Source organism: Podarcis gaigeae, assembly GCF_964106915.1.
Source record: "Podarcis gaigeae genome assembly, chromosome: 4".
NCBI lineage: Eukaryota > Metazoa > Chordata > Lepidosauria > Squamata > Lacertidae > Podarcis > Podarcis gaigeae.
The window spans coordinates 90099654-90122591 of NC_139677.1; the positions used below are offsets into that span (position 1 = coordinate 90099654).

General features: G+C 43.8%; 2 protein-coding genes across 6 annotated transcripts in view; both read left to right on the top strand.

Annotated features, from left to right (window-relative positions):
* Positions 1–6169: 6169 nt before the first annotated feature.
* On the top strand, positions 6170–18750 carry CCDC82 (coiled-coil domain containing 82). 5 transcript variants are annotated; one of them, XM_083736925.1, is made up of 8 exons: positions 6170–6374; positions 9726–10304; positions 11268–11487; positions 11636–11728; positions 11873–11997; positions 12684–12854; positions 14345–14530; positions 16334–18750. In XM_083736925.1, exons 2-8 carry the CDS (start codon positions 9735–9737, stop codon positions 16415–16417), a joined length of 1449 nt encoding a protein of 482 aa, XP_083593051.1. In that variant the 5' UTR covers positions 6170–6374; positions 9726–9734; the 3' UTR covers positions 16418–18750. The 5 variants fall into 5 exon arrangements, 4 of the variants coding, with proteins under 4 accessions (XP_083593051.1, XP_083593053.1, XP_083593054.1 ...); XM_083736927.1 differs by having other exon boundaries at positions 6170–6340; XR_014563615.1 differs by having other exon boundaries at positions 6231–6374; positions 14345–15688; positions 15919–18750.
* Positions 18751–19190: 440 nt separating this feature from the next.
* The window catches only part of MAML2 (mastermind like transcriptional coactivator 2), a 155105-nt gene continuing 151357 nt past the window's right edge, over positions 19191–22938 (top strand). Inside the window, exon 1 of the mRNA XM_083736210.1 lies at positions 19191–22061. Within this exon, the coding sequence (XP_083592336.1) occupies positions 21591–22061 (471 nt within the window). The 5' untranslated portion in view covers positions 19191–21590. The remainder of the gene's footprint in view (positions 22062–22938) is intronic.

Consider the following 22938-nt stretch of genomic DNA (forward strand, 5'->3'; position numbering starts at 1 on the left):
AAAAAAAGAGAAGAAAAAAGACGAGAAGAAAAAACAAAAGGGGGGGAACAATACAATAACACATTAAACAAAACAAAACAAAACAACAACAGTTTAAAAACATACATCATACCATTTCAATACTCTATCTTTCATTCGCTTGTTTCATTGACCTCCTCTCACCTCCCTTTTTGTATTCCACTTCTGTTAATTGTTTCAGCAATTCCTTTCCATCTTTCTCTATTTTTTGTCATATAAATATCTTAACATATTTTTAACCTTATTTTCCATTAATGCTAAAGTACTTATTTATGCTTAACTCCTTATAACATTTCTACTAAAGCTGATTTTAATCGATGGAAGTTTAATCCTTTACGAAACACTTTCCAAGACCTTAGCTTGCAGCATCTTTGCTTCAATCTATTTACAAAAGGGGAAGGCGGACTTCCTGTTTGAAACCTTCCCGTTTCGGTACCAAATTAAAACGTTTATAAATCCAATTTTCCGTTCTACTCACAGGTAGTTGTTTAAAGTCAAATTGTCCACAGGAAAAAGTCAGCGCTCTCCGGCAACAGCAATGCGGCTTCACTCCGTGAAAGCAGTCAATTCGAAGCACCGCGCCGCTCACTCCACGTCGCTCCGGATCCCCGAAACCGGGTTTCCCCGCGAGTAGGGGAGGCGCAAAAGGTGCCAGCCGAATCCCACGTTCATAGGCTTCTCCCGCCTGTGATTTTAGTGGGTCTCTGCCTTCGCCGTGGCGGCCAGACCCTGATTTCCACGGAGCAAATTCCTCCCGATCAGAGGAATTCCGCCATTGCCGGAGGCGCTAACCCAGAAGTCCGGGAACTTCCATTCCTCCTCACCACTATGAGCTGAATAAAGAGCATGAAATCTACTCTCGACTCCGAGTATATTTCAATATCTTACTAGCCATGCTATTAAAGCTTTATCTAAGCTATCTTCTGATACAAACGGAAGCATCACAGAAGTCACCGTTCGCCTGTCATCTAACATCTTTTCATGACATTCTCCTTGTGCAAAGACGACACAGTAACACAGATCATAATTTACTGCTTTGTAAGCAGTAATGGGCTTTTGCTTTTCCTGGAAGGTTGCCACTTTTCCGGTGGGCAGAGTTCTCTGTGCCCATTAAAGCCGTTTCTAATACGCAGGCGAAGTTTTCCTAGAAACCAAGGGGTAGCAATGGAAATACTTTAACCTGGTGTTTTCTATTTGGCAAGTTATTAAAGTTATAGGTTGTCTGTGGAAAAGAGGTCAGTAACCCTGGCTAGTGTGATGAGATGCAAAGGTGGAGAGGACTCCTTTAATGGTTTGATAAGAGCTTCAGAAGATTGGGAAGAATTTTGTATTGCTATTGCAGGTGAAGGACCAAAAATGGTAGATACCCAAGTTGAACGCGCCAGAGCATGCTTGTTCTACACAAGAATTAGAGGCACAGGATTGCAGCAGTTTTCGCATTTTGTTCCAGGAGCCCTGGGGTTATTGGAAGCTTATCTGGGCTTCTAGGGTAAAGGTATAGTTAAAGGGACCCCTGACCATCAGGTCCAGTCGTTGCTGACTCTGGGGTTGCGGCGCTCATCTCGCTTTATTGGCTGAGGGAGCCGGCGTACAGCTTCCAGGTCATGTTGCCAGCATGACTAAGCCGCTTCTGGCGAACCAGAGCAGCGCACGGAAACACCATGCTTTTGAACTGCTAGGTTGGCAGGAGCAGGGACAGAGCAACGGGAGCTCATCCCATTGCGTTGATTCGAACCGCCGACCTTCTGATCGGCAATTCCTATGGTTTAACTCACAGTGCCACCCGCGTCGGGCTTCTAGGAAGAAGATCACAAAAAAAAGCTTCCCTGGGAGGAAATGTGTCTACTGTTCCCTATCTTCTATTGAGTGTGGCTCAAAAGGTCTGGTCAATGCCCTGCGTGAGTTTTGTGCGCTTGGATCCAGAATCATTTGCAATAAACAGGGGCTCCTAGACAGACAACGTGGAAAGCAGGGTTGATACTAGCACCGTGGGGTTCACTGCTCTGTGTGAAGAGCTTAGTCTGCAAGCTCCACAATGGGAAAGGACCGTAGCTCATTGGTAGAAAAGTTCCCTGGTTCAATCCCCAGCAACTCAAGTTAGGGCTGGGAGATAGAGAGCCACTGTCAGCCAGTTCTGTCAATATTGAGCTAGGTGGACCGATGCACTGACTCAGTCTAAGGCAGCTATTTGGACATTATAGTGGGGTATAGTGGAAAAAAGTTCACATTGGACAAACCAATTCACCCTTTGTTTTCAGATAGTACATTGGCAGACAAATCTAAAAAGGGGCAAGTGGGTGCCAGTGACAGGTACATATAATATATGTGAATATTATGCACATCTGTGCCCTCCTTTGTACTAATTTTGGGTAATGCAATGCCACTTGTTATGTACTGAAGTTCTCACCCTGGACCAGCAGGGGGATACTGTAGATAGTTTTCACTCAGGTCCACATATGCAAATAAAGGATTGAAAGTGACGTTCAGTGATTGGATAGTTACAGAAAGTGGTTACAGTTGCGTTGTAGTGCAGCTCTATATAAGCAGGCTGGCTGAACCCTTCAGTTCTGTTCTGGCCTGTGAATAAACAAGAGCTGTTTGAAATCGCTCTGTCATCTGATATGTTCACCCACAACTTAACATCACTTTTTTAGCAATGCACCTTTTCCATAGTATTAGCAGAGGCCGAAACCACAGCCCTGTGCATACATATTGCGGCGGGAGGGAGGGAAGTTGCTTTCCGTTCTCTGAGGCTTTATTTAGAATAAATATGCATACATCACAAGGTCAGGTCACAAGCTGATTATGGAAAACAATGTCTTCGGAAAGCCAGCGCAAACCATTATACTTTTGGTATCTGGGACCCACTTTGTTTTTATTTTTTTCTGATAGATTTGAGATAACGATCAGGAGGTCAAACAGATCACCATGCACTTAGGCCACTTCTAAGGGACCAGGATTGCTCCTGTCATCTATTTGATAAATGCATCATTTTGCCACCAGCCATCGCCTTTGAAAAATGCACACAGGTTAACCTATTTGGAAAAGTACCACAAAACCATCCGTTTGCCATGTGGCATGCACGTACTCTCTCTCTCTCTAACCCTGACACCTGTAAAGCATAAATTATCTCCCACTCACCAAGCTGCTACCAAAGAAGAGGTATAAGTTGCATCGCAACCTATGCAATTTGCAAGTTACTTCTTGAAAAATAAATCTTATTGATCATAGCAATCCCCCGAAGGAGAAAGGTGCGAAGGGAGCGACAGCTCTAAGGCAACGTTGTGGCTTCTGGCATTTCCTTAATGCTTCTACACGTTTTTAATTTATCAAGGTCACAATGACCTAATTTTGCCACCGCCCGATGAAAACGTAAGTGGGATGTGTTAATTAATAATCACACCAGCAATGAGCAGGCGAGAAAAGTTGTGTAGAGTTGCTGTTTTCTGTTTTTCCCCCCTCAGTATGTAGGTCTCATATGCCACCTGCTGGGCAAATCACAGTATATTGTTCCCAACAGTACAAATCTTAATTTTAATTCTTAACACCCCACCGCCCTTGGTATTACTGTTGTCGATTTCTGTGATATCAGGTTTATTTACGCATGTATACGGACAAGAGCAGGATACGAAAGGTCACAGCACTAATATTCCATCAGACCCCATCAGATTTCAAGAGCGGAGGCATCTAAGCAATAGCTTCGGGTTATCTTGGAGACGAAGCATTTACTCAGACCTCCGTTTGCCTCGCCCAGGAAACCCCATGCTTTGGTGCTGAACAAACAGTAATCAGGTTTTCCACCGATTGCTGTTTGTTCCAATTTAGCGCTAAAGAGTGGGTTCTCCGGGAGAAAGGGCAAGGGCAAAACAGCTGGGACCTTTGCCTAGAAAGCACAAGACAAGTGGGAAGCCGCTCGGAGCCATGTTTTCCAGGCACATTACGAGCGGCAGTGTGGATGAGCCCTAAATTAGGTCTTAATGTCACTTTGCCAGGCCAGTTTCAACACTGCCAGGCCCATTAGTTCCCTCTCACTCACAAGCATTTTGCTCACCTCCAGCTGAGGAGGGGGAAAGTAAAAGCATCTTCATGATAAACATTTAGGTACCAGGCAAATACTTGCCTCTTCAACTAGGCCTTTGGCTGATTAACATCTGGTACCCTGTTAAATGGGACGTGGGTGGTGCTGTGGGTTAAACCACAGAGCCTAGGACTTGCCGATCAGAAGGTCGGTGGTTCAAATCCCTGAGACGGGGTGAGTTCCCGTTGCTCGGTCCCTGCTCCTGCCAACCTAGCAGTTCAAAAGCATGTCAAAGTGCAAGTAGATAAATAGGTACCACTCCAGCAGGAAGGTAAACAGCGTTTCCGTGCGCTGCTCTGGTTCGCCAGAAGCGGCTTAGTCTTGCTGGCCACATGACCCGGAAGCTGTATGCCGGCTCCCTTGGCCAATAAAGCGAGATGAGTGCCGCAACCCCAGAGTCGGCCAAGACTGGACCTAATGGTCAGGGGTCCCTTTACCTTTATGTGTGTTTGGGGGTGGGGGTTAATAGGTTTGTTTTGGTTCTTGTTTTTATTATGTATTTTGTGTTTTTTATCCAGTATTTTAATGCTGTGAACCGCACTGAAGGGTGGTATACAAATTTAATAATTAAATAATGATGATAATAATAATTCCAGGAGGATCTCCACCTGTTTATTTTCTGTGGCATTTTGTTGCCCTGGCTTACATTACAAAGCAAATGCTTCACAGATCCAGCTAGGTGTATTTTGCAAAACAAAGAATCTGGTTGTGACAGTTTCAGCACTCCCTTTCTGCTGCAGAATCCCCTCTTAGGGCTTAAGATCCCAGGATTGAAGCAGACCCCCCCCCCAAAAAAAAAATCTGTTTAGCTTAACCCCAGTTTCATTATATATCATCCTTGGGAAGCAGAGCTTTTTTCAGCTGGAGCTCACCAGAGCTCAGCTCCAGCACCTGTGGAAAAGATGGGAGAAGTTCATGGTGAGCTGCAGCTAATTTTTGTGTAAGTTCTCTTATCCCATTTTTAAATGCTTCTGGTTGTATTTCGTGTTTTTAATAGTTTGCAAACCACCCTGAGGACTTTGGCCATGAGCGGCGTGGAAAAGCAACTAACAAATTATATTTTTGCCTATTGTTTTCTTTCTCTTGCTTTCTTTCCTCCCTCCTCCTTTCTTGCAGCTGTTCCAGCGGCTTGAATATTTTGCTCCCGATTTCACCCGCAAATCCATCCACTACTAGCTCCAGCCCGCTAACCCAAGTGAGAAAAAGCGCTCGTTGCCACTTATTTAAGAAGCAACCTGGGAAAGGGTGCTGCAGTCGAAAGGAAATAGCAGGGCAGCAGCGTCACCGCGCGGCTGAAAAGAGAAAACTCCAAATAACTCCAAATATGTCTCTGTCTGTGGTTTTCTCTAAGGGGCTGGAGAGAGCTGGAGTATTTCATAATTTTAATCTGCAATTGTCCACACCGCGCAGTTTCTAACTCAAACTTATTTTCATTTTGGTTTTATTTCTTTAAATGAAAAAAAAAATGCACCGCCAGTGAGTGCCAAATTCAAGGCGATCTCTTGTGCATTGCCAAAACAAGAAAGAAAAGGAAGTACATAATTACCCAAACTATGATTTGCACGGCATTTGCGCCCTCCGTTTTCTAGCAACAGTTCAGGTACCGTGCAAATTTAGGAATGAATGGCTAAAATTCCTGCATCAGATAATATTGTGCTTTGAAAGCATATTATTATTATTATTGCTCAGTATTATTATCTATTTTGTGTGTTTTTTTATTTGTAATGTGATGTTTTGAACCGCCCTGAGATTTACAGATGAAGGGCGTTATACAAATTTAATCAATAATCGATAATAATAAGTAAAACCTGAAACAGTATCCCCCTTTCCTAGTTTGGGTGCTACCTTTTATATTTCTTCTTCAAAGGGGAGAGGGCACCCCCGTGCACGTTTCCTATTGTTTGCAATGTTACCGCCTCGCACCCTCACCCCCCCCAAAAAGCCAGGGGGGAAATGGTTTCCAGTGTGAACCCGGAAGCTTAATCACTGCATGTATGTGCGCGTCTCTAGCTTTATCAACTCTATGGAGGGGAGCGGGAAAAGGAACGCAAGAGGGAGGGGCGAAAGCGGGATGCGCGAAATAAAAACGTGAGGAGGTGGGGCAGGGAGTTTGCCGATCCCGGCGGGGAAGTGCGGCCAATCGCGGGCCGCAGCGCAGGAGGCGGGACCAAAAGAATAAAGAAAAATAATAATACGCAGTTTGTGGTGGTGGGCGTGGCTTTTTAGGGCCCCGCCTCCTCTCCTGTTCGTATATGCGCGCAGCTTTGGCGCCTCTCAGGTAAGAGAGAAGAAAACGGCGCGCGCGGGAAAAAGAGAGGGAGGGGAGGGGAGGGGAGGGGTGGGGTGTCGCGCGTGCTGGGTCCGTTGCTCCAGAGCGCGGGAATTCGAGGGCGGACTCTGGCGGGAACTGTCTGGCTGAGGGCGCTGGGAAGGGGAAGCTCAGCCCAGTGTCCATTTGCTTTAAACGAAACCGAAACCAGGCACAGAGAAATTCATAAAGACCCACCAGATGTGAAAGAGAAAAACGACTACCAGACTTTTAATAATAATAATGATAATTTTTATTTATACCCCGTCCTCCCCAGCCAAGGCCGGGCTCAGGGCGGCTAACAAGCAATAATAAAAACAAGTTGAATGAATACAACTTAAAAACAAGATTAAAATACAACTTTAAAATATTGAAACAGAAAAATGTTAAAATGCAGCCTCGTCACAGGAGGAGAAAGGAAAAAGACATCTGAAGGCAGCCCTGTTTAGGGGAGCTTTTAATGTTTCATAGACCATTGTATTTTAATATTCTGTTGGAAGCCGCCCAGAATGGCTGGAGAAACCCAGCCAGATGGGCGTGGTATAAATAATAAATTATTATTATTATTATTATTATTATTATTATTATTATTATTATTATTGCCTTTGAGGTGGTGTCTGTAGTTTTAAAGGCAGCCACTGCCAGGAGTGCCTCTGAGCATGTAGTGAAAGCTGAGGAAAGCTGCAAGGGCCTGCACTTCCTTACTCCACTCCCCACAGATTCCCTTATTGTTTTTTCATATATTTATTCCACCGCTTGATTTTTTTAAAAAATAAAACCTCAAAAGAGGTTTCCAGAAGACAAAAGCAAGTGAAACCAGCAGAAATTCGCAACCTTAACATTTTACAACCCCTTGTGTCCCTAATCCTCCCTGTGTTCCTCTAAAGAAGGGCTGTATAGAAATTTAAGAGATAAAAAAAGTATAAATGTTTTAAAACACATTAACATCCTAAAGCAGATTACAATCCGCTCAGCTTTCTAAGCAATCTAGGTAGGCTTGTCAACAGGAATCTTAGAATCATAGAGTTGGAAGGGACCTCAAGGATCATCTAGTCCAGCCCCCTGAAATACAGGAATCTCAACTAAAGCATCGATGACAGATGGCCATCCAACCTCTGCTTAAAAAGTGTAGGAGTCTAAGATGAACAGGGAGGAAGGACTTATTTTTTGCTTCCAGTGGGATGATGTAATTTTATGTTTTGCTTGTTACAGATGCTTTGCATTTTGGTTGTCAGCTGCCCTGGGGAACTGAAAATGGTGGGAAAGGCAAGAGTATATTAATGCTCTTTTTAAAAAAAATGCAAAAGGCACAGCCAGGCCAAGCTAAAAACCTGACCACGACCCGTTAGGGCTTACCAAGCAAGTCTCACAAAGCAGTTTGCATTAATACATGTATAAAAATAAATCATCCGTTTTGAGAAGTTGTGTATAAATCAAACAAACACAATGGGAAAATAATTGTTTTGAAAGCAAGGTCATTTATTTAAAGAAGTGGGATTCTGGCTGGGTTCTAGATAGAGTAGTAATGAAGGTTGAGCTGGAATAATGGTTGTAAGGGTTCAGATGGCCAGTCTGCAGGCCTTAATTTGAACTCCCTGGAGTAGGACACAAAGGTATATTAACAGGGAAAAGGTTGCCTCCCAACGTGTGCAGAGTTCTCTGTCACTGCTGAGAATCCATAAATGTTGCCTCACTTTTTTACAATTGTATGTAAGGCCTCTAAGTTGAGTGAAGGCCTTATGGAAAGGTTTGGGCCTTGGTACTTGTGCTGTAATTAATTATTTTAAAATTTATGCTCAGTTTCTTTTATTCCTCGTGTCATTTGTTACCGAATGTCTATTGCCCCTGTTTTATTTTGAGAGTTTGAAGTAAGAATTGAGCTGAACTTTAAAAGGAAACACATTGGTTGTTGGATCAGCTGAATGGTGGTTGCAGGGATTAAGAACGAAAGAAGAGTTGCTGGATCAGGCCAATGGCCCATCTTTCCCAACATCCTGTTCTCACAGTGGCCAACCAAATGCGTGGGAAACCTGGAAGCAGGAACTGAGTGAAACAGCACTCTCCGTTCCTGTGATTTCCAGTAACTGGCAATCAGAGGCATAGTGCCTTTGACAGCAGAGGCAGAACATAGGCATTGTGGCTAGTAGCCAGTGATAGCCTTAAGGTAAAGGTACCCCTGCCCGTATGGGCCAGTCATGTCCGACTCTAGGGTTGTGTGCTCATCTCGCTTAAGAGGCCGGGGGCTAGCGTGACGAAGCTGCTCTGGCGATCCTGCACCAGTGCCGCACACGGAAACGCCGTTTACCTTCCCGCTATAAAGCGGTACCTATTTATCTACTTGCACTTAAGGGTGCTTTCGAACTGCTAGGTGGGCAGGAGCTGGGACTGAAAGATGGGAACTCACCCCGCATACGATCGGCAAGTCCTAGGCGCTGAGGTTTTACCCAGATCGCCACCCGCGTCCCTTATCCTCCCATTATTATTTTCCAATCTTCATTCAAAGCCATCCAAGTTATTGGCCATCACAGCCTCCTGTAGGGTCAAGTTCCATAGTTTATGCGCTACTAGGAGAAGGATTTTCTTCTGTCTTTCCTGAATCTTCCAACATTCAGCTGACTTCAAAAGAGCAGGTTTTTTTATTTTAAAAAATGTATTTATTTTGATATTTAGGAGCTCACACTTAATAATTACTTAGCCCAATGAAGCACGGAGAGGTACAAAGCGGGAGAGTAACAATGAGTGTGAGGAGGTATCAGCCATTTTTTGTTTTGTAATCAATTTAATTTTTAAAATTGTTTTTAATTAGATTTTGTAATTAATTTAATTTGTAATTAATTAATTACTCTAATCATTGTCCGTTTCTGGCAGGAAATGCTACCACAGCAGCTGATTCAGAACTTTCACTTTGCGCTGTATGGACTTCTTAAATTAGAAGATTTGCATTAACTGAAACAGGCTTCTCAGCACTTTCACCCTTATCTCTTCCTTAATTTTGTGGTCGTGAGTATGTTTTCAAATATTTGCTAGCTGATTTCACTTGGGGTGGAGAAAGAGGAATCTGATGCAAGTGAGCTCACTTTACAGAGATTTACAGCAGTTTAGGTCAGCTGTGACGGTATTAATTTAAAACATTGCTTATAAGGTTCCACTGCCTGTGCAAGATAAAACAGAAGAGATTTTTCAACTTCCCCAGAATTTAACTTGTTAAATTTAAGTCTCAGGTTAGGAGAATCCCACTTTCTATTTTTGCGGGGGGTGGACTTTATTATCCAAGCTTGCAGTTCCCTGAATTCACAACTACATTTTGATTTGATTTCTTAGTAAGTCCTTATGGAACCAAATTCCGAAAACAGAAGATATGAAACGAGGAGAAATGCAAGAGCAAAAGAACCGGTAGCCAAATCTCGGATTGACTGGCAGCGAACTAAGGGAAGATGTATATTGTTTGATAGCGAGGAAGAGAGTGGTGAAATTACATCAGCATCAGAAAAAGAACTTGAAACCAGTTCAGATGATGATTCAGATGCGAGAGAGAAAGGTGAGCCCATACACAATGAGGATAAAGATGAAACTTCGGTTAACGCAGGTAGCCTTCCAGATGTTGAGACAGGTGGTGATTGTGCAGCAGGAGAGGACGTAGATGAAGAAAATATCAACCTTGGGAAACGCAAGAGGTCTCGGAGAACCGTAGTGTATGACAGCGACGATAGTGACAATAGCGATATTGTTAGGAAAGTGTTTGCCAAACGCAGTTGCATAATCGATGAGAACGACTTGTCCGCTGAACGCACATCACCTGCAGAAAAAGAAGCAAAGAGAAAACAAGACAGGCTAATGAAACTGCAGGAACTGTCCCAACGGCTATCTACTCGAGCTTCCGGCCTCAGTGAATGTCATGAGGTACATTTTTTATTCATTTGCAGAATGTATCGTCGTGCTTGCTGTTCTCGTGCAGATTTGCTGTGCTCACAAGAACTTTTGTTGGAAAATGCTAAAAGTAAAAAGGAACTGCTGCTACTTATTGCAGGAACTCATACAGTATACTACTAGGCCCAGTCCCTGAACCAGAAATAATCTTGACTTGGCTCTGGTATTGTTATGGCAACAACTTTACTGAAAACAGGAAGGTGACTGCCTTGCATTTTGGCTTCTCTCTACTTCCCAAGCTAGGACAAGTTATCTGAAATTGTACAGGCACCTTTTTACAAGGCAGTGATGGCAATTCAATTGTTGAAAGTAGCCATGGTCTATTACCCTACCTTGGGTGGTAATGGGTGTTTGGGAGTGGTTTGCCAGTGCTTTTAAAAGTGTGTGTGTATAAAATATGCTTCAAACCACCAAAAGCATGTGTTGTGTTGAGCTATTTCAATTAATTTTGTTTGATTTGCTCATTGCAGAAAGCTGAAAGTCTGTAAATTTTGTTAATAAGCCTGATTTGAAATGAGGGTTGAATAATTTCGACTGCAAATATATGAAATGATCTGGACCCAGCACTCATCCTCTGATGCCCTTCTTCGTGTGAGAACCAGCCTTTTTTGCACTGGCTTACCATTTGTGGAATGCTCTCACCAGGGAGGCTTGCCTCACTCCTTCATTACGTATCTTGAGGCGCTGGGTGAAAATGTTCCTCTTCTCCCAAGCCTTTGGCTGATTAAACAATTATGGCCTTTTAAACTGGGGTTGGGGGTATTTTTTTGTTTGTCATTATGTTATATAATTTTGTGTGTTTATATTCTAAACTGCCCTGTGATCCTTGAATGATGGGCAATATGGAAAGTTAGTTATTAATAATAATATGTTATGGTAACACAAATGAATTTAAATAAAGGATTCAAATAAGCCTCTGCTTCTTAATGTCACTAGGATTCTGAAGAGGATGTGATAATAGAAGATGATTCTTCCCATTCATCTCTCACACCTGCTGAAATCAGTGATGCATCTGAGGTTGACAGCATGAAAGATTTCATAGTTGAGGAGGAGGAGGAGGAGTTGGAACAAGAAAACTCTGAGGAAGACAAGAGCCAGTCACAAAAGAAAAAGCAAGCTATGTCAGGCACATTGCTGCAGAAGTACTTTCCATATTGTAAGGTTAACATAAAAATTCTGTAAACATCATTTATGTAGTGTCACAATACAATATTTATTGGAGCCCCACCAAACATTTTTTCCATGTAGGTAACTCATGTAAATCATCAGTCTGACAACCATACTGATATTTTTATTTCTTACAGTGGCCCATGTTGATCATTTTGTCCATTTCCAAAGAGTTGTACAGGCGTTTCTCATCAATGCAGTTGACAATAACTTTTTGATGTCATTATATGGTAAGCAAATGTGGATTTTCTTAATCAAAAGGCTTTTTAATCACCTTTTAAAATTATTATTGAAGCAAATAAGTGTGTTACTATACGTAGCTTTGTGAAACTAACCAAGCATATGATAATTTGATTTCCTTCTCTTTCCAACAGAGGGGAGAAGACAAAAGAAATATGCAAAAGAAATGCTGACTTCCCTTCGCTTCTTCGACAGTGATTTTGTTCGACCTCGTCTTGACAATTTAGTGGCGAGAAGTCGCTGGACAGAAAAATATACGGTATTGGGGTATTGTTCAATGTTCTTATAAATGACTCTGATGAGGTGGTGCCTTTCAGATGTGCAGATGGCTTGAAGCTGATAGGGATAGCTAACACCATGTTATAGAAGATAGCATCAAAGTGATACTGACAGGCTGGAACACTGGACTGAAAACTGATGGGAATTGGAAGAGGATGTATTAATTATATCTACTTCTCTATAGACCCATGTATGTGTGTTAACAAACAAACAAAGGAATATGACTGCAAACCTGTATTCAAAGTGCAGGGCTTAGCAGACTCTCCGATGGGGAAAACCACTGAGCCTAGGGCTTGCCAATCGGAAGGTCGGCAGTTCGAATCCCCGCAACGGGGTGAGCTCCCGTTGCTTGGTCCTAGCTGTTACCAACCTAGCAGTTCAAAAGCACGTCAAGTGCAAGTAGATAAATAAGTACTGCTCCGGCGGGAAGGTAAGCGGCGTTTCTGTGTGCTGCTCTGGTTTGCCAGAAGCGGCTTAGTCATGCTGGCCACATGACCCGGAAGCTGTACGCCGGCCTACTCTAGAAATTAAGAGCTTTGTGGTGCTTAACCAAGCAGTTGAAATTAAACAGATAAATATATGAATGTTTAGTATTGTTGAATTGCAATAGTTGATTCAGTGGAACAAGTGACCAGCAAAATTTCCAACCGGATATCTTTTTTCCAGAAACGGGTGGATAGTTATCCTGACATCCACATAGTTGAGGGAATTGGAGAGCACCGTTCCTGTCAGGCCTGTGAACTGCAGAGGCACTGTAGGTTCACAGTGATTCTGTCAGGGAAATCATATGATCGTGAGACAATGCAAGTAGACGACTTCATGTCACGTGACAAGCAGGTAAATTTTGTTCCCAGGCTACAAAACTGCTAAGAACCAAAAAGTTAAAATGCATTGCATATTTTTTTGTGTGAGATGTTGATGTTAATATCTTTTAGCCTCATGCTTCTTTTTAGTCTACTTTTGGGTAATGGGTTTTTGGCAGTAGTTTCAAAGATTTCTGTTGCTTGTATTAGTGGCTAAGTATATAATACTTGAAAATCCCAGATGGCTATGAGAAATTTCCTCTATAGTGCTTGTTTATGAACAAGCTGATTATTATGATATCCTTAAAACTACATTCTATCAAGAAGTATATAGCAAGCTTTACTAAGAATAATTGATGTCTATATGCTAATTAATATACTTGCAAATAATAATCCTGACATAAATTTTTGGGTATTTTTTTTAAATTAGATTCATCTTCTATGTGTGTATATCTAGATCTAGATATATAGTGTCAACAAGATAGTTCAGGTGGTTAGATCATGGCGCTGATAATGCCAAGGCTGCAGGTTTGATCCCCATATGGGGCAGCTGTATATCCTTGCATTGCAGGGGGTTGGATGAGATGATCCTCAGGGTCTGAGTTCCAACTCTACAGTTCTATCTGTTAGAGAGACCAAGGCTTATGGTATAACAGTAACTTGTATACTTGGCATATTATTTATCTGTGAAAAATTATCCCTAAACCTTGATCTTCAGAATTCCCTATAAATCGACAGTGCTTGGGTTGGTTTGACTATATGTGTAAACTGATCAATGGTTTATCTGACTTCATATATATAAACCAAGTAGATAGTCTTAGATAGTTGTACAAATAAGCTAAGCATGGGAACTGAATTGGTGCACTCCAGAGGCTTTGATTTTGCAATGTGAGAATTATATACTTCCAAGAGTATTCGGTCAAACTCCAGTGGTGTGTTGACAACATCTGTTGTACATATGTGCAGTTTTAACTGGGCTAGTGTACCTGTGGGGCTCCTAATTTCATATTCCCTACCTTTCTCAAGCAGAGTGACTCTTTAGATTTACACTGGTGTGACTGTTCTACTGTATAAACCTAGGCTTTGCAGTGTTTATGTTCTATAACCTGGGTTTTTTAAAAAAAAAAAATCCCTTGCAATTCAGCTAGTGTTGAACAGGGTATGCTTTGTGAATTACAGGTAATAAGTGCATACCAACAAAGATTTAATCCTTTTAATTTATTATTTCAAACATTTCGCAGCCCCAGTGGCACCGGTATTAGAACTGATTAAAGCAAGTGATCACCTCTGTGCCTTCCTGAATTGACATTCTTAGGGTAGCAATAGAAAAAAAGGGTCGGTTTTCATTTATGCCAGTGATGCCTTTGGAAAAGTGGCGAGTGTGGAAGTTAGATTCAGTTAGATATCGATAAATGTCATGCTCAGGTTTTGTCATACCTTACTTGTTTAATTGATGAGACTATTGCACTGCCCATTGTTGCACAAGACCTGCCCAGTAAAAGAGCTTTCCTTTTAATAATACAGGAGTTGGAGATTGGCATTGTGTGTAGAAACCGTACTGAAGTTTATCACAACCTGAAACATTTTAAATACAAGCTGTATCAGAATTGCTGCTCTCTAATGACAAGCAATGGATTCCAGGATGCACCAGTCAAAGATACAGTGTACAGAGTTTTCACACAGCAGAATAATGAAGGCTGGATTGAACAGGTACAGTAGAACTGATTGCACATAAATTCTACTGCTTTGAAAGCAGGGGAAATTAATAATCAGTACAGCACTTAGTACTTTGTGGACAGAACTGTAGGTCATTCAGGTGTGGAGGGTGAAGAAAGTAAGTGGGTAAATTTAAGTGCTCATAAAGTGCAGTTTCAGGAAAAGTTGACTGAAAGTAGCTCCTGCTTTGAAATTAGTCCAGCTGTACCTCCTATAATGATTAATGTGATCATATTTCTGCAGGGAATATATTTACCAACATAATAATTACCCAATGCCATGATCCTAGAAAGCAAGCCCTGTTTTTAAACCAATGAGATTTTGTTTAAAAGACCACAGAAGATTCTGGACTTGTTTCCAATATTGTTAGTGTGTCATTTTGTGATTAGGCAGTGAACAAAAGGATAAAATGAGAGAGGGAGCCTTGCATAGAGGTTGCTGCATCCTCTCTGATCCTGGCAACTGTGCCACTTTGTTCAGACTCCTTGCTAGGCTTTATTTAACCTGCTAAAGGTATACCATCCTGCTGCTTTCACTACTTCAGCAAATTTAAAGACTAGAGTACAGCAGTTTGCTTTTTAAAAAGCTTTCTATAGCAGACAGCTTTATATTATTAAAAGAAAAAATTCCTAGGGGTCAAGATTACTCCTTTCTGGGAGAATTTTAAGACCAGCTGTAGCAGGTATTGCAAAAGGTATATTTAGATCAATAAAGGCAGGTGTGGGATTTGTCTTGCATGAGGTTCATCAATAAAGTTTCCAAGAGAGCATGACTTACATCCCTTTCACACTAGTATACAAGGCATAATTTTGACAGGTGCAATCTTGTGTGATGGAAAGAAGATGTTACTATCAAAATTGTGCACTGTGCTGCTGTTAAAGCGAGGAATTCATTAGTGATCTGAAACCAGTATAGAAGCCAGGTTGTTGACTGGGACATCCCACTGCCAACATGCAGTATAAGGTTTCTGCTGAGGGAGCTGCACTGGCTGCCAATAGGCTACCACAGGCATAGGCAGACTCGGTCCTTCAGATGTTTTTGGGGACTACAAGTCCCATCATCCCTTGCTAACAGTACCAGTTGTCAGGGATGATGGGAACTGTAGTCCCAAAACATCTGGAGGGCTGAGTTTGCCTATGCCTGGGCTACCAGGTACAATTCAAGGATCAAATCAAATCAAATTTTATTAAACGGTCACAGACCAGATTGACTCGTACAGCTAGTCAGCGAAACATAACACCGAAAAAAAACAAAGGACAATTTCAATACAAATTAGGCCATAACTACAATTTAAAATTGGACAACATGAATAAAATTAAGTATTTGCCTTCACCTGCATGTTGACATTGGAAATCTCTTGTTTTCTGCGCCTGGGCTACCAGGTGCAATTCAAGGATTTGCTTTTAGTATTTCAACATTTTGGGACCAGATTACCTAAGGGAACACCTTGCCACATCCATCCCTGCCCAGAAACTGTGCTCCTCAGTTGGGACACTACTAAGAGAGAAGTACCTAGCATTTTGACATTTTGGTGGCTTTTGAAATACATATTTGTTCTAAGAAGGCTTTCCCTGAAGTGTGGCTCAATCATTGTGTGGAATAATAATTCTACAACTGTATAAATGGTTTTGCTGCTTTTAGTTTACTGGGTTTCTAATCTTTTTTTATTACTGCACATTGCTTCAGTAACTTTTTAATTGGTTTATAAGTGTGCAAATGAAATTTAAAAGGAACATAAAAAGTTCCACCTTTAATTTAGGTCTGCTAAAATGATACTTTGTTTTCTTTCGTTTGAAGCAATATTCTGAACTTCAGAAGTACATGGTACGTGCTGAAAACTTCCAAGACGAAAAAAAAGACTTGATGTCATCATTTTTTTAAAAAGGCATCTACTTACAAACGTGCTTTCCCTTGACTGGTGATACTATTTGAATATCATGCTGCGTTCCAGCTGTTTTTCTTTTTACTGCAAGACAATCAATGTGCCTGTGTGTTGTTATGGATACTAATAAGTTAATGTGTATTTCTTTTTCATAGTTCATTTTAATTATCAAAATAATCATCTAAGGACTTTTTTATAGTGGAAGACATCTCTTCTGTGTTCTTGAACACCAGGCAGCTCAGCTTAATGATCTAAAATGAAAAACAGTCTCTGAATAACCCGGGTGTTCATTCAGGAAATGAAATTTTATGCGCAGTGATGCCCAGGTGAATTGTGCCAGTGTATGAAAAATGCTTGGCTTCAATTCTTTTTGAAAGAGGAAAGGTCCACATGGTGAGAAGCCCAAAGGCTGTAATATGCATACTGCTTTCCCAACACAGTGTTTAAAACCAGCTGTAAACCAGGTACATTCCCACCCCCCAGGACACAGGGCAGAAACAAATTAGCTCTCTAAAACCAACAGGCCATCATTGTTTATGCATCCTGGAGACCCAGAATTCATGGACTTGCATTTAGCCGGCTGAGCGGTAAAAGAAATAAATATCTTTATACTGCTAGCAATATCCGTTTTCCATTTCTGTAGCATTTGGAAGGGAAGATGCTTTACAAGACTGATATGCAGAGGCTTCTGCTCATTCTGTATGACGTAATACCCAGTTGGGTTTGTTTCCATTTTGGAGTCAGGGAATTTGATGAATGCTCAGTTCATCAGCTTGACACTGACTGTTCGGTAGCAGCTTCAGTTAGACTATTGGCAAGTGGGGTCTGCAAAACAGTCTTAAAGTGTGCAGTGATCCTGCTCAGGGTTCCAGCAATGCCCTTTTCCAGGATTCACATTCATATACTATTTTCTGGGCTCCCCCACTCCCAACAGCCAACTAGTATTCTATAGCTACTGAGCATGCATAGTCCTCATTGGGCTGTTTCAGGTTTGTTTCGCTCACTTTAGTGTCTTCCCCACTGCCCTGTTCATCTTTTTTTCTCCTCCTGAAAACCGCGGACCTTTCCCAAGCCTGCTGCACAAGGATCCACACTTGGAAAATGAATTTGTTCTTAAGGGTATATGGGATGATGGCCCAGTGCATACTTCAGAGGAGTTCAGAGTTCACTCAGAGCACCCTTCCTGTATATTAACTTGGATAGGTGAGTTGGGCAGCCTTGATATATATGAATTACAGATCAGAGACACATCCAGTTTTTGATTGTGGGCAATGTGAAGAGTAGGAAGCCTTTGGCCTCTAATTCAGACATACAGTAAGTTGGGGTCTTTAATGAATAGGTGTGCTTTCTTCCTCTTCAGTAAGCTGAATAGATGGTGTTTCTGCTCTGTTCATTTCCACTGTGTCACCTGTGTGAAAGGCTATAGCTCAATGGTAATCTTCTTTTGCGTGCAAAAGGTCCCAGGATCAACCCCCAGCATCTCGAGGTAGGTCTAGGAGGCCCCTGTCTGAAACCTTTGGGAGCTGCTGCTAGTCACTGTGTGCAGTACTGAGCTAGATGGACCAATAGCCTGACTTGATTTGAGTCAACTTCCTGCGTCTGTTATAAGTTTGGGCTTCAGATGTGAATGGAAGCAGTGATAATCCAGGAACAAACCTTCCTTTTGCTTGTGGGCTTCCTAGTGGCATTAGTTTGGAAACAGAACATTGGACTACCTGGATCTTTAGTCTGATCCTATAAGGTGATTCCTATATTATGTTCATCATCTACTCACCAGGTGAGCCCCAAGTCACCCAAGTGCCACCACAGCTCTTATCAGGTACAGCAGGGCAGCAGCAGTTAAGGGGGTATGAAAGGCGAGGCTAAGGGACAGTGGGAAAGGCAAGTGCACAGACTCTCTGTGTGCAACTCCTTAATGCGCTCAGGTTTATTGCGATGAGTAAAAGTCTAAAGTTTGGGTGCAGTGTTAACATTCTTAAGGCTCTGGTTCGCTTTAACAGCTCGGCTGTGCCTGCTGTGTTTGACAAAGGTGTTCCTAAGCCCCACCCATGTTTGCACTTGGTAAATAGAAGCATATTAAGTGTAAGGAAACGGAAAAGATATGAATCAAGTTCTCTTCGCATAAACGTGGGAGTTTTCGCACCTTAAGAGAGCAAGCCATCCTCTGATGCGATCAAGTTTCCCCTAGCTTTTGAATTACAGAGGAAAGCTCCCCTTAATTCTTGTCATGGTGTCTTTCTCTATCCTGACACGCTACCTTTTCAAAATCAACCATAACTTAGGCTTGCACTCTACATAAAGCTGTACAATAAACTATTCTTTCACTATGTCCCATCCGTCTCTTGCCTGCCTATTATTTGTTCCCCTAACCGCTTCATGCATTTGGGGTTGACTGACCAGCCTGCAAGCGTAGCTGGTCAGTTAACAAGGAAGGAGGACAGAGGCTTAACACTGGAAGAGGCTTGTCAGTTCACCTACAGCCACTGTTGAGGCTGGTTGTACCCAAATTGGTTTGGAAAAGGAAAAAACACAAGCCTACTCTCCTTCACAAGTGTCCTTTGGGGGTTAGATCTTCACCACCACCGAAACTGAGTACAGTCGTGTACTGTGCTTTTGCATTTACGGGCAGCAAAATCAGTTTCTCAAACAGCTTAGAGGCTGTGGTTGGCTCAATGGATTAAAAGCTACAGGCCTACCTTGCAGGTGGAAGGCTTGCTGCTGCTTCGAATGAGTCTTTCTTCCATCTCTTAAACAGGCTCGATCATCAGCAATATGATATATGGGTGCATGAAAAGTTTGGGCGGAAAAGTCTTTTCAAAAGCATCTTGTGATTTGTGCCAAACAGCTGAAAAACATTAAATGCTCCAGCGTCTTTTCAGGAAACATATTCTCATTTCAGCAGCCTCCAATAATGGATTTAAAAAGGAATGTGGGTAAACAAGAAGCCTGCTGAAACGTAATGTTAGAAAACGCTATCACTATGCAAACAGCTTGTGTGTACACGTACATATGCCCACATAATATCATAAGCCCTATAGTTTATGTAATTTATAAAATAATGGCTTCCAATGTGTAAGCACAGTTATCTTGTTTGCTGAAGGTTTGTGGGTTGGGAATTAACGGGCATGGCAGAAAAGCTAATGTGAAATTGCTTGCCCCTTTTATCCAGTCTCCACTGCCATCTTCCAAGAGCTTGGCGGAAACTTTGCAAAAGGAATCCATTTGTGTGCACGCTGCACCTTGTGCTATCCTTCCAGGTGCATGCACTATACCAGTGTTACTATGCCCCCAAAGCACCTGGCAAGGTCCGATTCACATGTAGAGGAGCAGCCGGCTTTCGGAAGGCTATGGCTGCTTTCTGGTGGCGCGTAGATTTGTGTCGGGTTTTACTTCCACGGGCACAGCGTCAGCCTTCTGAAATGCACATATATATCAGCGCCCCCTGATTCGATCGCCAGTGCCCGAGCATAACGTGGGAAAGCGGGCTTTTTAAGTAAACGGAAGCTCCCTGCAACGAGAGGGTTTGGCCGGCAGGCGTCTCCTTGCCCTTCATTTCGGGGAACGGCGACTTTTTCCGCGCAACGGTGCCAGCCTTCCGCCAGGGCTCCCCGTCAGTCTCATGTTTGCTGCTGTTGCCGCCGCTGCTCAGATTCTATGCGAGCACAATGAAATCCTGTGTATCTGCAACCCCCGCGCCGTGCAGTCGTAGCAGCCTGGCGGCTTAAAGCACGAGACAAGCGAAGGAAAAGGGGGAGAGGGGGGAAAAAACACTGCAAGCTTTCTGCTCTCTTCTTAAACCGGCAAGTGCAGAGGGCAGGGCGGCAGCAGCGGCAGCGACCACCACCGTCAAGCGCGCTTTGGAGAGACATTGCAACAGCAACAAAAACTCACCAGATCCCAAGTCTGGGAAGGGATGGAATATACAAATTGACCGAGGAATCTCGCTGCATCGGACGGGTCTGGAGGCGGAGAGCTGGAAGTTTGTAAGTTTCGAGCTGGTTTGTGAATTAGCTGATCGTTGGGAGTCGTGATTTCTGCTTTTACTCCCACCAACTCTTCCCCCCACCCGCCTCCTCTCTCTCCCCCGCCGCGTTCCTGGGTGCTTTGCTCAGCTTTTCTGGAAGTAGACAAAAAGGAGCACGAGGATGCGGGGAGGGCTTTTTGCATCGAGATCGGAGCTGGCTTTTTTCCGTGGCACGGGAGGGAGGGACACTTAAGGATCGCCCACCCTCCGGAGAAACCATCTGCCCGTCCGCTTCTCCCAAGCATGGGTTGGATTCATTGGAGAACCGCGTCTGAACTTTATGACACCGGGAACCAGTAAGCCGTCTTGCTTTTCCTTTGACTTAAAAGGAGATACTCTTTGAGCAGGAGCCTGTGCAAAAACAACAACAACCGGGTTTTAAAAGACCGAGGTAGGCGAAAGAGAAAGCAACAATATTAAAACTCTCCGGGATCGCTTCTCCCATCCCTCCGGCATCCAGCCAACACGCCCCATTCCGATCGCTGCTCTTGCGAGCAACTTCAGGGAAAGCGGGGGCGAGCCCGGCGAACCTCGTGTCACCCGTTCACACGACACTCCACGCTCGCGCTCACTTTCACGCGTCCCTTTCTTTTTTGCGCTCAAGAGAAGGGTGTGTGTCTTTCCATACCTTTTTGCCAATTGGCATTTTTTTTGCCAATTTGCCCCCCCCCCAAAAAAAAGCACGCTACCCAGCTTTGGAGATCTGCTTATTTATTCTCCCTAAAATGCATTGCTATAAAAACTTTGCTGCGATGATTTTCAGCAAGCCTTAATCAGACCTCGTGGTGGTGGTGGATTTTTTTTAAAAAAAAAAAAGGAAAAGGGGAGGAAAAATAACCCCTATCAGTGGTTTGCACCGCGATTTAAATGGCTGTTGCTTGCAAGTCTGCAGCCGCCCCTGCTGGCCAGCTTCGCCCCCCGCTGCTGAAGTCTGTTGCTTTGCTCGGGGAACCTGCAAAAAGGATGGCGCTGGCGGCGACTTTGTAAAGAGCCCGCTGGACTAAAATCGGGCAAGCGATCTGCCCCGGTTTGCAGGAGAGAGGAGCGCGAGATTCGCACTCGTTCCGGAGAGAGGAGCCGGTTTTTGGTTCGCGTGAGAGTGGATCGACAAGCCCTTTGCAAAAGAGCAGGGGCCTGAGGCTGCGGGGATGGGGGACACGGCTCCCCCCCAAGCCCCGGGTCTCCTGGGAGGCGGCGGCGGCGGCTCGGTGGCGGCGCCGCGGGTGCACAGCGCGATCGTGGAGCGGCTGCGGGCGCGCATCGCCATCTGCCGCCAGCACCACCTGAGCTGCGAGGGGCGCTACGAGCGGGGCCGGGCGGAGAGTTCGAGCCGCGAGCGGGAGAGCACCTTGCAACTCCTCAACCTGGTGCAGCACGGCCAGGCGGCCCGGAAAGGAGGGAAGCACAGCAAGGCAGCAGCGGCCAATGGTCACAGCGGAGGAGGCGGCGGCAGCATCGCGGCTTCGGCTCCTTCGGGGAACGCTGCAGCGCCCCCTCCGGCGGACTACTATCGCCAGCAGCTGATCAGCAACGGGACGACTGGTGGCAGGAGTGGGATCAACGGAGAGCAGCCCGGATCGGGCTCTGGAGGGGAGCAGAGAAACCCCGCGCTCATTGCGGTGAGTCTCGTTCGTTTCCTGGTTCCCTCCAAACATGCTCAGGAGCCAGTGCCTTTAGGGTGGTTCCCCTGCACAGGGCACCCAGCTGAGGGGCCACAAAATAATAATATTTTAAGAAACGTATATTTATTCAGGTACCTACTCGAGAAGATCCATTTTAAAAGTTACTGTACCAAAAGGAATTATTGTGAAAATAAGAAATATTTAGGGGGCGCCAAATTTTTGTCCTCGCCCAGGGCTTCATATTAGCAAGTTCTGCCCCTGTGGGAGGGGAGTTTGGAAGGGCTGAGTTTGGAAGGGTGGACCAATGGTCTCTCATATGTATGAGTTTTTAAAATGTCAAAATGTCATTTTGCATCGCCAACTCCCCCCCCCCTTCCATTTTTGCAAGCGGTATCTCTGCACTTAAAACAGCAGCCTGCCATGTAGAAATGCTAATGGTTGTTAATGAGGAGTGCCATTAGATAGGCTTTTTTGTTTTGCGCCCAAGCGCATCACTGTGTTCTCTCCTTGTGTTCTCTGTATCTCTCCCCTGAGGAGATTGCAATCTGAAATTTGACATAGGAGGGGAGACAGCAGGGGAAGACGTGGGGGGGGTGCAAGCCAGGGCAGTGATCCTTTTAGCAGCCTGTAAGCACAGACAAGGTATTACTTTTTGCAGATGAGAAGCTGAGGCAGAGAGAATGGTGGCTCACTTCAAAGCCACTTTGGAACAAGCATAGGCAAACTCGGCCCTCCAGATGTTTTGGGACTACAACTCCCATCACGCCTGACCACTGGTCCTGTTAGCTAGGGATGATGGGAGTTGTAGTTGTAGGGCCGAGTTTGCCTATGCCTGCTTTGGAAGCTTATTTTATTACAGTGATGCCCACTAACT